This window comes from Grammomys surdaster, unplaced genomic scaffold, assembly GCF_004785775.1.
Source record: "Grammomys surdaster isolate TR1022 unplaced genomic scaffold, NIH_TR_1.0 363, whole genome shotgun sequence".
NCBI lineage: Eukaryota > Metazoa > Chordata > Mammalia > Rodentia > Muridae > Grammomys > Grammomys surdaster.
The window spans coordinates 12973199-12986084 of NW_021604782.1; the positions used below are offsets into that span (position 1 = coordinate 12973199).

The 12886-nt window shown below is 39.1% G+C and overlaps 1 protein-coding gene across 2 annotated transcripts in view; it reads right to left on the reverse strand.

Annotated features, from left to right (window-relative positions):
* Astn2 (astrotactin 2) overlaps positions 1 to 12886 on the reverse strand; it is a 931927-nt gene that overhangs the window by 197997 nt on the left and 721044 nt on the right. For both annotated transcript variants that reach the window (XM_028779954.1, XM_028779955.1), the window contains one exon: positions 6745 to 7010. In XM_028779954.1, the coding sequence (XP_028635787.1) occupies positions 6745 to 7010 (266 nt within the window). The remainder of the gene's footprint in view (positions 1 to 6744; positions 7011 to 12886) is intronic.

The window sequence follows — 12886 nt, forward strand, 5'->3', positions numbered from 1 at the left end:
TCTCTCTCTCTCTCTCTCTCTCTCTCTCTCTCTCTCTCTCTCTCTCTCTCTCTGTGTGTGTGTGTGTGTGTGTGTGTGTGAGACTAGGTACACATTTACAACATCACATGTGTGAATGTATGGAGGTCAGAAGACAACTTGATAAAGTCAGCTCTTTCGTTTCATCCTGTGGGTCCCAGGCATTAATCTCAGGTCATCAGGACGAATGACAAGTGCCTCTACCTATGGATTCATTCACACATCTTCTAACTTTCTCTTCTATTGTAATGGTTTTGTAAATATTTATTGTTAAGGAGTAGAGGGAGGTGTTTTAGGAATTATTCACTATAGAGCTTTCTGTGGATTCTACTTAACTCTGTCACTGTAGCAGGAAATCAACCACAGATACAAATATACTAATATAATTTTGTTTGCAAAATCAGGCAACAGGTTGGATTGGCACAGAGGAAGGACATTATCTTCCAGTACTGGTCCAGTCCAAGTTTAGCATAATATAGACTTTAGTATAGGCTTCTTGTGTCTTAAATAGTCTTATCTCCTAAATAGGAGTAATACTAGTATTTCCCTGATAAGTTGCTAGATGGTTAAATAAGATTAAAAAGCCTAGTATCTAGAAGTGCTATGCAGATGGATGAACTGAAAGTAACTTGCAGTGTCGGAATGTTAGGTAGAAAAATGTCCAGTCTGTGTAAGATATCTGGAGCCATTTAAGCTATTGAATCAATGTAAAGATGTCACACACACACACACACACACACACACACACACACAATGTACCATATATGTGAGATTATTAACTTCATCAATAGACTTACCTCAGGTTGTTAATATATGTACTACTTGCCTCTCTGTACCTTCAGTTCTTGAGAACATTTTCTAGATCCAGCCTCTCAAAGTTTCTCGCTGTTTTCTAATTCATTTGGAATGGCTATTTTGTTATTTAAAAACAAGTCATGCATTAATGTAGCATATGCAAGTAATTAGAGCTGCTTATGTGTCTTGTGATTCATCTACTGGACTGTGAGATCTTTGAAGTTACCGTCTACATCCTAATGCCCTCTGTGTCATATTTCCTGGTACAGTATCTGGCACACAGTCCATTCTACAAGGACATAGTAGTGACAAGTGATGGTGGTACAGTGACTGTGACAGTTATAATGATAATGACCATGGATATGGTAATAGTAATGTGATAGTTGAGATGCTGGTAACTATGGTACAGGCAGTGGTGATAAGGATGGTGGTAGAAGTAGTTAGGGTGTACTGATAGTGAGGAAAATATTGATGATGGTAGTAACACAATTGTCTTTGTTATGGTGGTACTTGTGTTCAAGCTATTGTTGTAGTCAGTGTAATGGTGAGGAGCTTTGTGCAGTTATATGTGGTCATTGTTGTGGTGATGGTAATGGTGGTGGTTAGTGATATAGTGACAATGGTCACTCATGTGGTAATGGTAGGGATGATAGTGGTGGTGGAGAGGTGGTAGTAATGGCAGCAGTCATTGTTGTAGAGGTGGTAGTAGTTGTGGTACAGGGATGGTGGTGTTAATAGCTGAGGTAGGAGAGACTTTATTAATTTCTTTTCAAATGTTAATCAGCATTTTCTTCAGTTTGAGCCAAGAAATGTAAATGAAGCAAATAAGTGTTTTTGGCAAAGAATAAAGATATGCACGAAGGCCAAACAATCACAACAAGACTAAGATTATATGTGACTTTTCCTCAGACAACATGAAGACTAAAATCCTCACAGGACTGGAAGTGGATCACCAGCCCTTAAATATTTTATAACCCTCAAAATCCTATCAAGTGGTCTGTCTCCTTATTATTCAGCATGAGACTTCTGAGGAAAACTTATCCACACCCACTTTATTGATGAGAAAACTAAGGTTTTCTTTTATTAATCTTTTTATTTACATTTCAAGTGTTGCCTCCCTCTCCAGGTCCCCCCACACAGAGTTCTTCCCCCATCCCCATTCTCTTTCACCTGAGAGCTCTTCCTCCCAGTTACCTCCATCCCTTTCTAGGGTATCAAGTCTCTGCAAGGTTAGTCATATCCTCTCCCACTGAGACCAGACAAGGCAGTACTCTGCTACATATGGGCTGGGGACCTTGAACCAGCCTGTGTATGCTCTTTATTTGGTGTCTCAGTCTCTGATATCTCCCAGGGGTTAGTTGACATTGTTGGTCTACCTATGGAGTTGCCATCGCTTTCAGTTCCTTCAATCCTTCCCCTAACTCTTCCATAAGGGTCCCCGACCTCAGTCCAATGCTTGGCTATGAGTATCTGCATAGGTCTCAGTCAGCTGCAGGTAGGTAGAGCCTCTCAGAGGACAGCCATGCTAGGCTCCTGTCCACAAACACAACATAGCATCAGTAGCAGTGTCAGAGTTTGGTGTCCATCCATGAGATGGATCCCAATTTGGCCTGGTCACTGGTTGGCCATTTGTTCAGTAGTTGGATAGGAGATTTTAGTATACCTCAGCTAGTAAATGAGTTTCTGTTGGGATACGGTGCAAGATTATCATGTATTTCTCTTCTTATTACTAAATCTGAGAAGTAACGTTGGCATTGCCTCTGTGTGGGAAGTAAGTTTTTATTAAGTGATTGGATTTTCTTTCATGCTCAAAAGATTTCCTTCTTATCTGGTTTCATAGTTAGTATGTTGGTTCCAAATTTCTCTACTACTCTAAAGTCTCTGCTTTTGTGTTATTTGTCACTCTACTGAGAGTAAGGTAGCATTTCACCTTAGTTCTGATTTTTGTTTCTTTAAAGATGGATGGTGTTCAGCATTTGCTATTATTCAACAGTCATCTTGGGTTAAATATCTATTAAAATATTTTGCTTTTTAAAATTTTTGATTATTCATCTATTCTGTTGTTTGTTGTTTCAAGATATAAATTTTCACAACATTGGGTACATAGCAATGGATCACACCATCTACTCTCCTATAACTTGTTAGAGGAAACCATATTAATTGATTATAAGGAAAAATCACTAATGTACCCTTATAGAAAAAAAAGCATGGTATTTTGACTGTTGATTCTGATATATAGAAAATATGTATGTATGTGGATTACATGTATACATACATTTGAAGTACATGAAATAATCAAATATAACACTAAGTATACAGACTTTAAAAAGAATAACTTAGATCTGACTTTATCACAGTACAAAGGGGGACCTTGGATTAGCTTGTTTTTCTCCACATTTAGATACACAAAGACCATATCCAGACAACAGAAGTCCAATCAATGGCATATTACAACGGTGGAGAGTGTCTAATTTAGACCCCTAGTGTTTCAGTTGTCTACTTCACCCAAACAAAACGCCCAGCCCTGAAATGGATATGGATGGATATTATAATTGTAACTCTATGAATGAGTAAAAGAAAGATCACACAGGCAGTAAATGCCAGATGTGAGATTCAAATCCAACTGTCTGGGTTTTCACTGTGACACTCCTGTGTCTTCCCCACTTGGAGTCTCTGCTTTACCCACAGGCTAAATTAGTAACCACACAAAGTCTAGTACATTTAAGTAGCAGTTGTGCAGAGCCAAGATCTGTGGCTTGGGGCTGTGTAAGGACCATTTAACAGGTGGAGGAGGAGAACTGTGCATTAATAAAATTCTCCATCACAAGGATACTCATTTAAAAAAAATTGCTTATTCAAAAATCACAGCACAAAGTGTAATTAAAGATTCTTTTACAAATAAGGCAAAAGGCATCATCCCTTCCTACATGTTCTCTGGACTTGATCCCAGGACACTCCAGCCACCTGAAGAGGTAGTGTTCAATAGTTCCTCAAAATATCCAGATATTACTCTTCCTGTTATTCAGAACCAAAGGCCAGGATGCTCCCATAAAAATCAATTAAACATGTTCCACTTGTGATTTGGTCAATCGATGAGCTCTCCCATATAAAGTGTGAAGCTGACGTGAAGACTACATTCAGTTTGGGCATCAACAAAATCATCAGATATTGTCTAGAAGAGGAATTATTAAAGAAAGCACAAGAAATATTCATATTTTTTTAAATCTCATAGATAAAATACTAAAAGACAGCGACCTAGAGTTGGAAGTCGTGAATTCTGAACACAGCAAGGCCCTGGAAAGTTCTTTTCTCTGTGAGGCTTTTATTTTCCCTCCAGAAAAAATAAAAGAAGAAGAAGACAGATTGTATGAGATAAAATAATGTTGTTCTGAGTCTCCTGCAATAAGCTAAACCTTCATGGAAGCAGACAATGTAGTGTAAGCTCTGCACTATTCTGGCTTGGCTGTGAATCCTGCCTCCACCCCTTAGTCACTGTGTAATTCTGAGTGATATTTGCAAACTTCAGTTTATACATCTGTGACATATGTTCTTATAGTACCTACTCCTAAGGAAATCAGATGAAGTTGAAAATTAATGAGGCCCAGCATGTGGTCTATGCCTTTTAGTGCTTTATCTATACAGCCCCTCCTTAGCACTCAGAACCGGTAAAAGGAAGGCATAACCTGGAGTAGAGTGGGTAATATAGGATTAAGGCAGAAGTGGGAAAACCAATGACAGATGAAATGGCAATAAATACTGTCCTTACACCAGCCTTCTTGGGTGGCCATCATTCTATCAGACAGGATCATTTCCACATAGGGTTCTGCCACATATTCTGACCACAAGCTAGTCACTTGGAAATATCTGATGCAGCCAGGTGTAATGATGTGTGCCTTTAATCCCAGCATTGGAAGGCAGAGACGGGCCAATCTCTGAATTCAAGAGCAGTCTGGTCTATAAAGTGAGTTCGAGGAAAGAAAAGAAAATATATGATGTGCCTCAGTCCTTGGCCTGCCATGACTGTAGAGAAGCCTGTTAGTGATTCAGAGAGAGGAAGAAAAACCTGAAGGGTTTGAGAAAACCAGGTACGGTAATGCTTCCTGGAAAATCTCTAAGGTAAAAAAAAATCATGGAGTCAAGGAGACAGCAGCTATGCCTGCTGATCTACCCTCACCTCTTCAAAGTTCACTGCTACTCTCAAGCCAAATTCTTTGTCTTTAGAGATGTTACAACTCAGCCTGAGCTCCTCACTATGCTGTACATAGAAACATTTCAGTTTTGATACAAGCCACACTGGTCCTCATTCAGCTTCTAAAATGAAATGCATTTGTTCACTCTTCAGGGTTTTCAAGACCTGGACCTCCAATCTGGAATGCCCTTGATCCCTGTCTCCTCCAACAAGCCTGGTTCTCCATATTCAGTTTATGTAGCTAGTGACAGGGACTTGCTTTAAATGTCACTTCCTCAGAAAAGGCTTCTCAGATCTCCCAGAGTTCCTTGGCAGGTACTTCAAACTCATGAGCCCAGACTTGACCTGAGACTTTATACAGTCTGGCTTCACTATATGTGACTTCTTCATGAATATCTGTCTTCTCCATGAGTCTATAGATTCCACAAACTAAAAGACCATATAGGAAAGTGGGTACTGTTCAGTGTTACAGTCCTTACAGACCATACATGAGGCGCTGCATTAGATTTCTGGCATTCAGGGAGGGGAGAACAACATCTATTTACCTACCCTTACTTTTACATGGTATTAGACATAAGAATATATTTTGAAATGTACTTACTGGTTTAATGAATGAATGACTAGTACTTCCAGCTTATCACAACGTCTCTTACAAGGAACACAGTGACATCTAGTGATCACTTTCCCAAACTTGAGATTCTCTACTGTACCATGAGTCAATGATAGAATACTTCACTATACATTCAAAACCTTGAACATTTCAACAATGCTAAGCAAAACTGCCATAAAATCCACACACAGAAGATTTGTGCTCCTGATCTAAATAGAAATGAATTGTCAACCCACTAACTCTCCCATATCCTAAGAGCATGCTACAAAAGCTACACAGCTTAGTTTGTACTGTACCACACTGCAAATGAAGAAAGCTTGACTTACAGAGGGATCCATTGTTCTACTTGTACTTGTAAATGAGATATCCACAGCCTCACTCATAAAGCCTCAGAGAGATGGTCCTGCATCCACCACCATGCTGACATGCTACTCATTAGATCACCTGTGTTGTTTATCATAGGATTTATCATATGTAATTGCCACTGTGTGACTAAAACAATGGTCAACTATCAACAATTTCATATGGATCAATATTTTTAAGTACATTGAAGACTTGAATATAATGAGGCAAGCATCCTTAGGTTTTTATTAAACCCATGCATTCTTCATATAGGTTCCTCAGTTAAAATATACTTCCCTGTCTCTGTTGTAGACAGGTGTAGACAATGACTGAATCACTCTAATTCATGGAGCTGTAATTGGTATTTGCTGCCTTTAAAGCCTGGTCCATTGAAAGCTTTAATATGCAAGCCCTCACTTCCCCAGTTCTATTTTCTTCCACAGTGACCTTGGCAATGTCAGTTTAATGGAACAAAAATGTACTAGGATAGGTCCCTGAACCACCTCCCAAACATAAGCCACCTATTAATCAAAAACAACTATTTGGGATTCTGTACAAATAAAGTGATATCTACTATGTGGGGACATTGAGATTTCAGGATTTATTCATTATTGCAGCTAGTGTAATATACATACATGCTTAGGATAGAACAATGAATCTGTAAATGGCAGAAAGCATCATGGTGCTGTTATTAATGAGGAGGGCAATGCTCATGGACAAAGGGTCCATAAGGGCAGGAACTAGGAGGGTTGGTTAGATTTGACTTGGCATTAGGGCCAGGAAAGCTCACCTCCTTTGTGCCATTGTCTTGAATGAGAGTGTAAAGTGGGACCACACGGTTAATCTCCAGCAGCACTGGTGTGGGGCTCAGCTGCTCTTTGCCTGGCCGGCGGCAAAGGTGGCAGGTAGATGGACAGCGGCCCTTCTCCTCACATCGAATCTCCACACCTGAGATGAGCTGGTCGTCTGATAGCATCTGGGCTGTCAGTAGACCGGAGAGGTAGGTGATGAAAGGCATGGACTTGAGCTCCTTCTTGCTGCCCAGCTCGGTGGTCTCTAGAGGGTTATAAAAATAAGTGGTAGCATAGGTCAATCCAATATTGTCTAAGTGGCTAAATCTCTAGGCCAGCAAAGAGCATTCACTGAGAAACTGGTACCTGTTGGAAAAGAACAAAGACTATAAGGTGACTTGTTCACCATGCTTTGGAAAAACCACTGGCTTAAGGGTTAAGGTAACAGGATGATGTCTTACTCTACTATTTATACTAGATAATCTGTTGCTTTGTGTAGCCCTCATTTTCCACATGTTAAATTTGTAGGTCACACAGAATGATTCTACAAGCAAGATGTAAATACTCGGAGATATTTTTCCTGACCAGAAATTCTCTTCTGTCTATCATCAGCTTACACAAATTATACCCTTATTTTAAGTTTGTGCTCCAGTTTTATATTTTCCATAAAACAATATAATGAGAGAAGCATGAGCATCGGGTCAAGCCAATTTCAGTTTGAATAACAGTTTTGCTTGCTAAAACTTCTGCAGCTTTGGGGAAAAAGTAAATCTCTCTTAATGTCCAGACATTTGGATCACTAGTTGTTTGAAAATGAGTTAATAAACCAATGAAACCAGTTATAAGTGGCAAATGAGATAAAAGGAAATATAATTGTCTGATATGGGCATTATTTCCTCTTCTGATGCTTACCTGCTTCATTAGAAATTTTTCTTTTCCTTCCGATTTTGTCACATGCTCCCTGGGATGTATTCCAGGCACCCAACATTGCTTCATATTATGGTTCAAATACTTAGTACCTCCTGTCTTTGCTCACCATGCCCTGCTTCTGAAATGTTTTACAGTCACTAATGTTCTACTTTAATCTACCTAAAGAAGCTTGTCTTTATTGTCTCAGGTGATCAACTCTGAATAAGTATATCTTATTGAGGAGAGAAATCTTACTTTAAATTTTCTTTCCCTTCATGTTCTCTGACTTTTAAACCATATTTTCAACCTATTTCTGCTCAGTTTTGGTATCTAATGTGATGCTGGGGATATGCTTTATACTCATAAAAGGAGCTTGAAAAACCATGAATGGAGGAAAATCCATTTATGATTCAGTTCAGAGATGTTGAAGAATTCTTAAAATCATAGGGAACAGGCCAGTTAAGATGTGTAATAGCATTTGCCATACAACATGACATCATAAATTCCACCCCAGGAATCCACATAAAAGTGGAAGTTGAAAGGAACCTCCACAATGTTGTTCTACTGCCTCTACATACATGCCATATACATCCAAGCACACTATACCTAATAAAAGTAATAGGGGCTGTAGAGATGGATACACATTAAGAGCGCTTACTATTCCTGTGGGGGGAACCCAGACTCAGATCCTACTACCTACACAGTGGCTCACAACCATCTGTGACTCTAGTTTCAGTGGATTCCAAGATCTCTTATGGCCTTTATGGGTACTAGGCACTTGTGTGGTATACATGCATACTTGCAAACTGACACTCATACACATTAAAAATAAATAATAAAGTCCTAGGGAGTACTCAGCAACTTCTTCCATAGGACTAGAGTTAATTAAGAAGATGTCTACCAACTTCTCAGCTTCAAATATAGCAGTCCCATGTTTATTTTGTAGAAGGCTGTGTTTCTATGTAAGATTTTATACAGAAAGGGGGAGAGGCTTGCTGTGGCACCAAAAGCTCCAAGATATACACACAATAGTAAGTATGACCTGGAGGGTGACATCATACACTATGTGGATAGTGACTTAAAAAATGCACAAAGCACAAAATAAGTGCCAAAACAGAGAAAGCCTCCACTAAGGGACAGAACGTGGTCCAGATGGCAGTTTCTAACAAACCCAGAGAAATAAAGGTAAACACATATCTCACTGGCCATGAGGGCCCTAGGCAGTTAGGTCAAAAGGAAAAGTAAGAGTTTTCTCTTCTTCTTGCTCTGGCTTGCAGTGACATGCAGCTGATCTGGAAATGGGCTTGCCAATTAGAAATACAAATAAACTCAGCCTTCATTCATTACTCTTTCTGCCCTCAGGTCCGTCCGGGATCTGGACTCCACTTTTTCTGTCTGGCTGTCAGCAAATGCATATGAGCCTCAGATCAAAGGCTCTGGGAGAGGAAGACTAGGAGAATTCCAGCTAACCATTGCTTCAGAGGGATTAAAGAAGAGTAGTTACTAAGATAAACAAAACAAGACTGTGAAAAAGGCATTCTAGCAGCTGGAAGACTGAAAGAGTATTATGTAAAGACACAGGAAGAACATGGAAGAGAACAACCATTTGGATAGATGATCAGAGAAGAAATCCAAACAACAAGGATATTACAAATCAGACCCAGAAATTTAAGCGAGGGGGGTGGGAGAAGGGAGGTGCAATAGACAGAATCATTTGACTTCCTGCTTTTGTAAATAAAGTTTTATTGGGAAATAGATATATCTATTCATTTATGTATTATATATGACTGCAATGGAGAACTGAGTGGTTACACTAAGGACTCTGTCTCACAAAGGCTAAAAAATATGCTTATTTGTCTCTTTACAGAAAATCTTCAGCAATGCCTGTATGTAATTCCAGTATACAGGGTGATAAATTGAGTTCCAGATCTGTGGGATTTATCTTTAGTTAAAGAAGGGTATGGAAGCATGACGGATTAGATAAAAATGTACATTTTCAAATTGCAAATTTAAAAGAATGCAAAGAACCAATACATTTGGACCATGACTTTTCAAAGATGGAAAGCATACTGATATATCTCTTCCAAAATTAAGATACAACAAACTATTGAAAGAACATTTTTATGCACTCTTATAGAATATCATCTTCCTATTATAAACTATATGGGTAGGTGTCTCATGAAGATGAAACAATGAATTAGTGACCAATTAATCACCTGAATTACTGTTATCATCTATTTATTTGTCTTGTTTTCACAAGTTTCAGGATTAAGGACAAGGCTTTCAGTGTTCCAATTAAGTTTGTGTGCTCGCTTTTATGGTTGCAAGTCTCCTGATTCTCAGGCTGGCTTTGAACTCATTCTCCTCCTCCTCTGACTCTCAAGTGTTGGAATTAGCCCTCTTGTGTCACCTTACTTGGCTAAGTGTCTCAAATATTATAATATAGAAAGCATTTCCTCAATGATATATTGTCATATGCATGTAATTAAAACAAATGCTACTTAGTGTCAAAGTTTTTTTTTTTATTCCTCTGATCAAACAAACATATCTATATATCTTGTTAAACATACTATCCATTTACTAATCAAGTAATCAATAGTCTTTGGTGCTCTCCTTTGATCAATAAATCTTTAGCTTTTTCCATTCATCATCCTCTGTAAGTGGTTTTAAAAGGTAACAACTCTGGCTAAAAACAGCAAGATGACGGCAGTATAGAATTAACAGATGACCCAAAGGGATAGCTTTGCAAAAGGAGGGTGCTTTGGAAGTCATTTGAGCCAACATTAATTTTTTTTTTTTTTGAACAGGCAGGGAAATAGAAAACAGAATAGGAAAAGAGATCACCTTTAGGTCCCATCTATATTTTTTAACAATGATGTTTTTCCTCAAAGGTTGTGTCATGCCTAAGTTATGATCTTGATGAGAGTTGCAGCAGGGAAGAACATTAGCCATTTCATTAATTATTCCTCTGTAGACATTACAATTGTGAAAGCTAAGTTTCTGATCCAACTCCACCCTGTGGATAAAGTCATCTTTCCAAAAGGCAAACCATGTAGCTGTTTTCTGCTTTAAGTTCCTCTGTGATACTTCCTTACTCCTAAGATAGAAATCAAACCTATTTGGCCATGTATGTAATGTGAGGTCTAGACAAGTCGATGCCACTCTAGACTAATCTTACAGGGCTCCACCTCATTTTCCTCTCATCAGCTACAATGACCTTTAATTTTTTTGCATACACCCTGTCTTTCTCTTAGTCCAGGCACATGTTTAGTCTCCTTACAAAATGCTTCCCTTCCATCTCCTCCTGGGTCCTTGATTTCTCCTGGTTGACTTCTATTTCATGTCCATCATCTTAGTTCAAATATTTATACCTCAGAAAAATCTCCCTAAACTTCCTATACCACTAGTGTATATTACGGTTTCTTTTTTACAGATCCTCATTTCTCCCTGATTTCTGTATCCTCTGTCTCAAAAATGTAAAGTCCATGAAGGAAAACACAGGATTTGTTTTTGCTGATGTCTAGATCCACCTTACTCCATTCATGAACCATGATAAGAGTTTAAGCACACTCTCTCCCACCCTCTACCTCTGGGTCTAAGGATTAATCCACCACCACCACCATCACTACCACCACCACCACCATCACCATGATCACTAGGCTTTTCTTTTTCTCTAAGCACTCCTTTTAATTTGTGTTTTGAGTTTGGGTCTCACAAATTACACAAATTCACCTTGAACTTACTTTGTAACCCAGAAAAGCCTGAATATCCAAATCTTGCCATTTTAGACCTTTAAATACTTGGGATTAAGGGTCTTTACCACTAGGCCTGGCTTCAAAGATATTTTCAAGAAATGTTTGTTGCATACATAGTATGCCAGTATGCCCTGGCCACTGGGTAGACTTTCAAAGCACTAATGAAAACAAGAGCCAGGATTTGGAGTCAGAAGCAAGAGAAGTTACCAAGAATTCCAATGGAGATACGATCTCTTTACAAAGTAAAAGTCACCTTCTCTGAGGAAAGTCAGCAGAGAACGCAGCTGATTAACTTTCTACATCTTCTGACCTCCTCTGGGTTTGCGCATAGGCCTCTGCATTGAGAGGATAGGAGAGATGAGTTAAAACAGGCTGTCTGTCTTTAACAGGAAAAGATAAAGAGTGTTTTGAAGAGACTTATCCTCTGTTCACATTTCCCATCCCTCTGAACAATGCTTCCAAAATAGGATCATGTCTGGTTTCAAGCCCGGTTCAGTTCCAATGACACTACAACCCATTCATTTGAGAACCTGCCAAACGAACTCTCTTTTTTCTCCTCCCAAATTCCTGCTGGGTATTATTTTGTTGCCACCAAAAAAAAAAAAAAAAAAATAAAAAAAGAAACAAAAAAAAAGCCTTAGTTGAAATGACAACTCCTTGTTGGGAGAGCAGCCAGAGCTTTTCCGGCAGGAGGTGATGGCACCATTTGCCCTCATCCAGAAAACAAAACAAAGGCTTCAGACTGACGACTCCTGGGAGAGCCAGAGCTGCATGGTGTTTGTTGAGTATTCAGCAATGGTGCAGGACTCCCTAGTCAGACAAGCTTTGCTTTGGCAATTGGCTCCTACTTGAAGCATTTAAAGACTCCATGGGGATGACAGGGGCTCAAATTAGAAACATGAAAGGAGGAGGAAAAAGAGTGAGACTTTTACATCATAAAGAGTGGCCTTTCTTACAGCAGTGGCCTTTCTTACAACCGTGGCCTCCTAGGAATTACTGAAACGGAATCATTTCTTAGGAGGAGTTATTGTGTCCTATTGGAGAGAATCAGTTTAATCCGAGGCCCAAGCCACACAGAAATCTGAAACAAAGAGAAAATACTCAACTGAAATGTCATCATTGAGGTCTAGTCTGTTTTGTTGTTCAGAGTGAACTTTTCAGTGTAACTCAGCCCATGGTCCTCAGCGTGTCCTTGATATGTGACAGTATGTGAGGATTAAATGAAGTACCTGGCACAGGCTACTCCCTCAATCGATATGAGCTGTTGCTGCTTGCTGCTGCTGCACTTGTTATAATTCTATTGTTGCTGTTGTAACAGGATTTTAAAATTGAAATTTCTATTGATACAGCAAGACATAACAGAACCAAGATCCCAACATCGAGCCCATAGACACAGAACTTAAAAATGAAATGCACTCTAATTAGTTTCATAGCTCTGAAAATTTCAGCCAGAACAAACAGAGAGAGAGAGAATGAG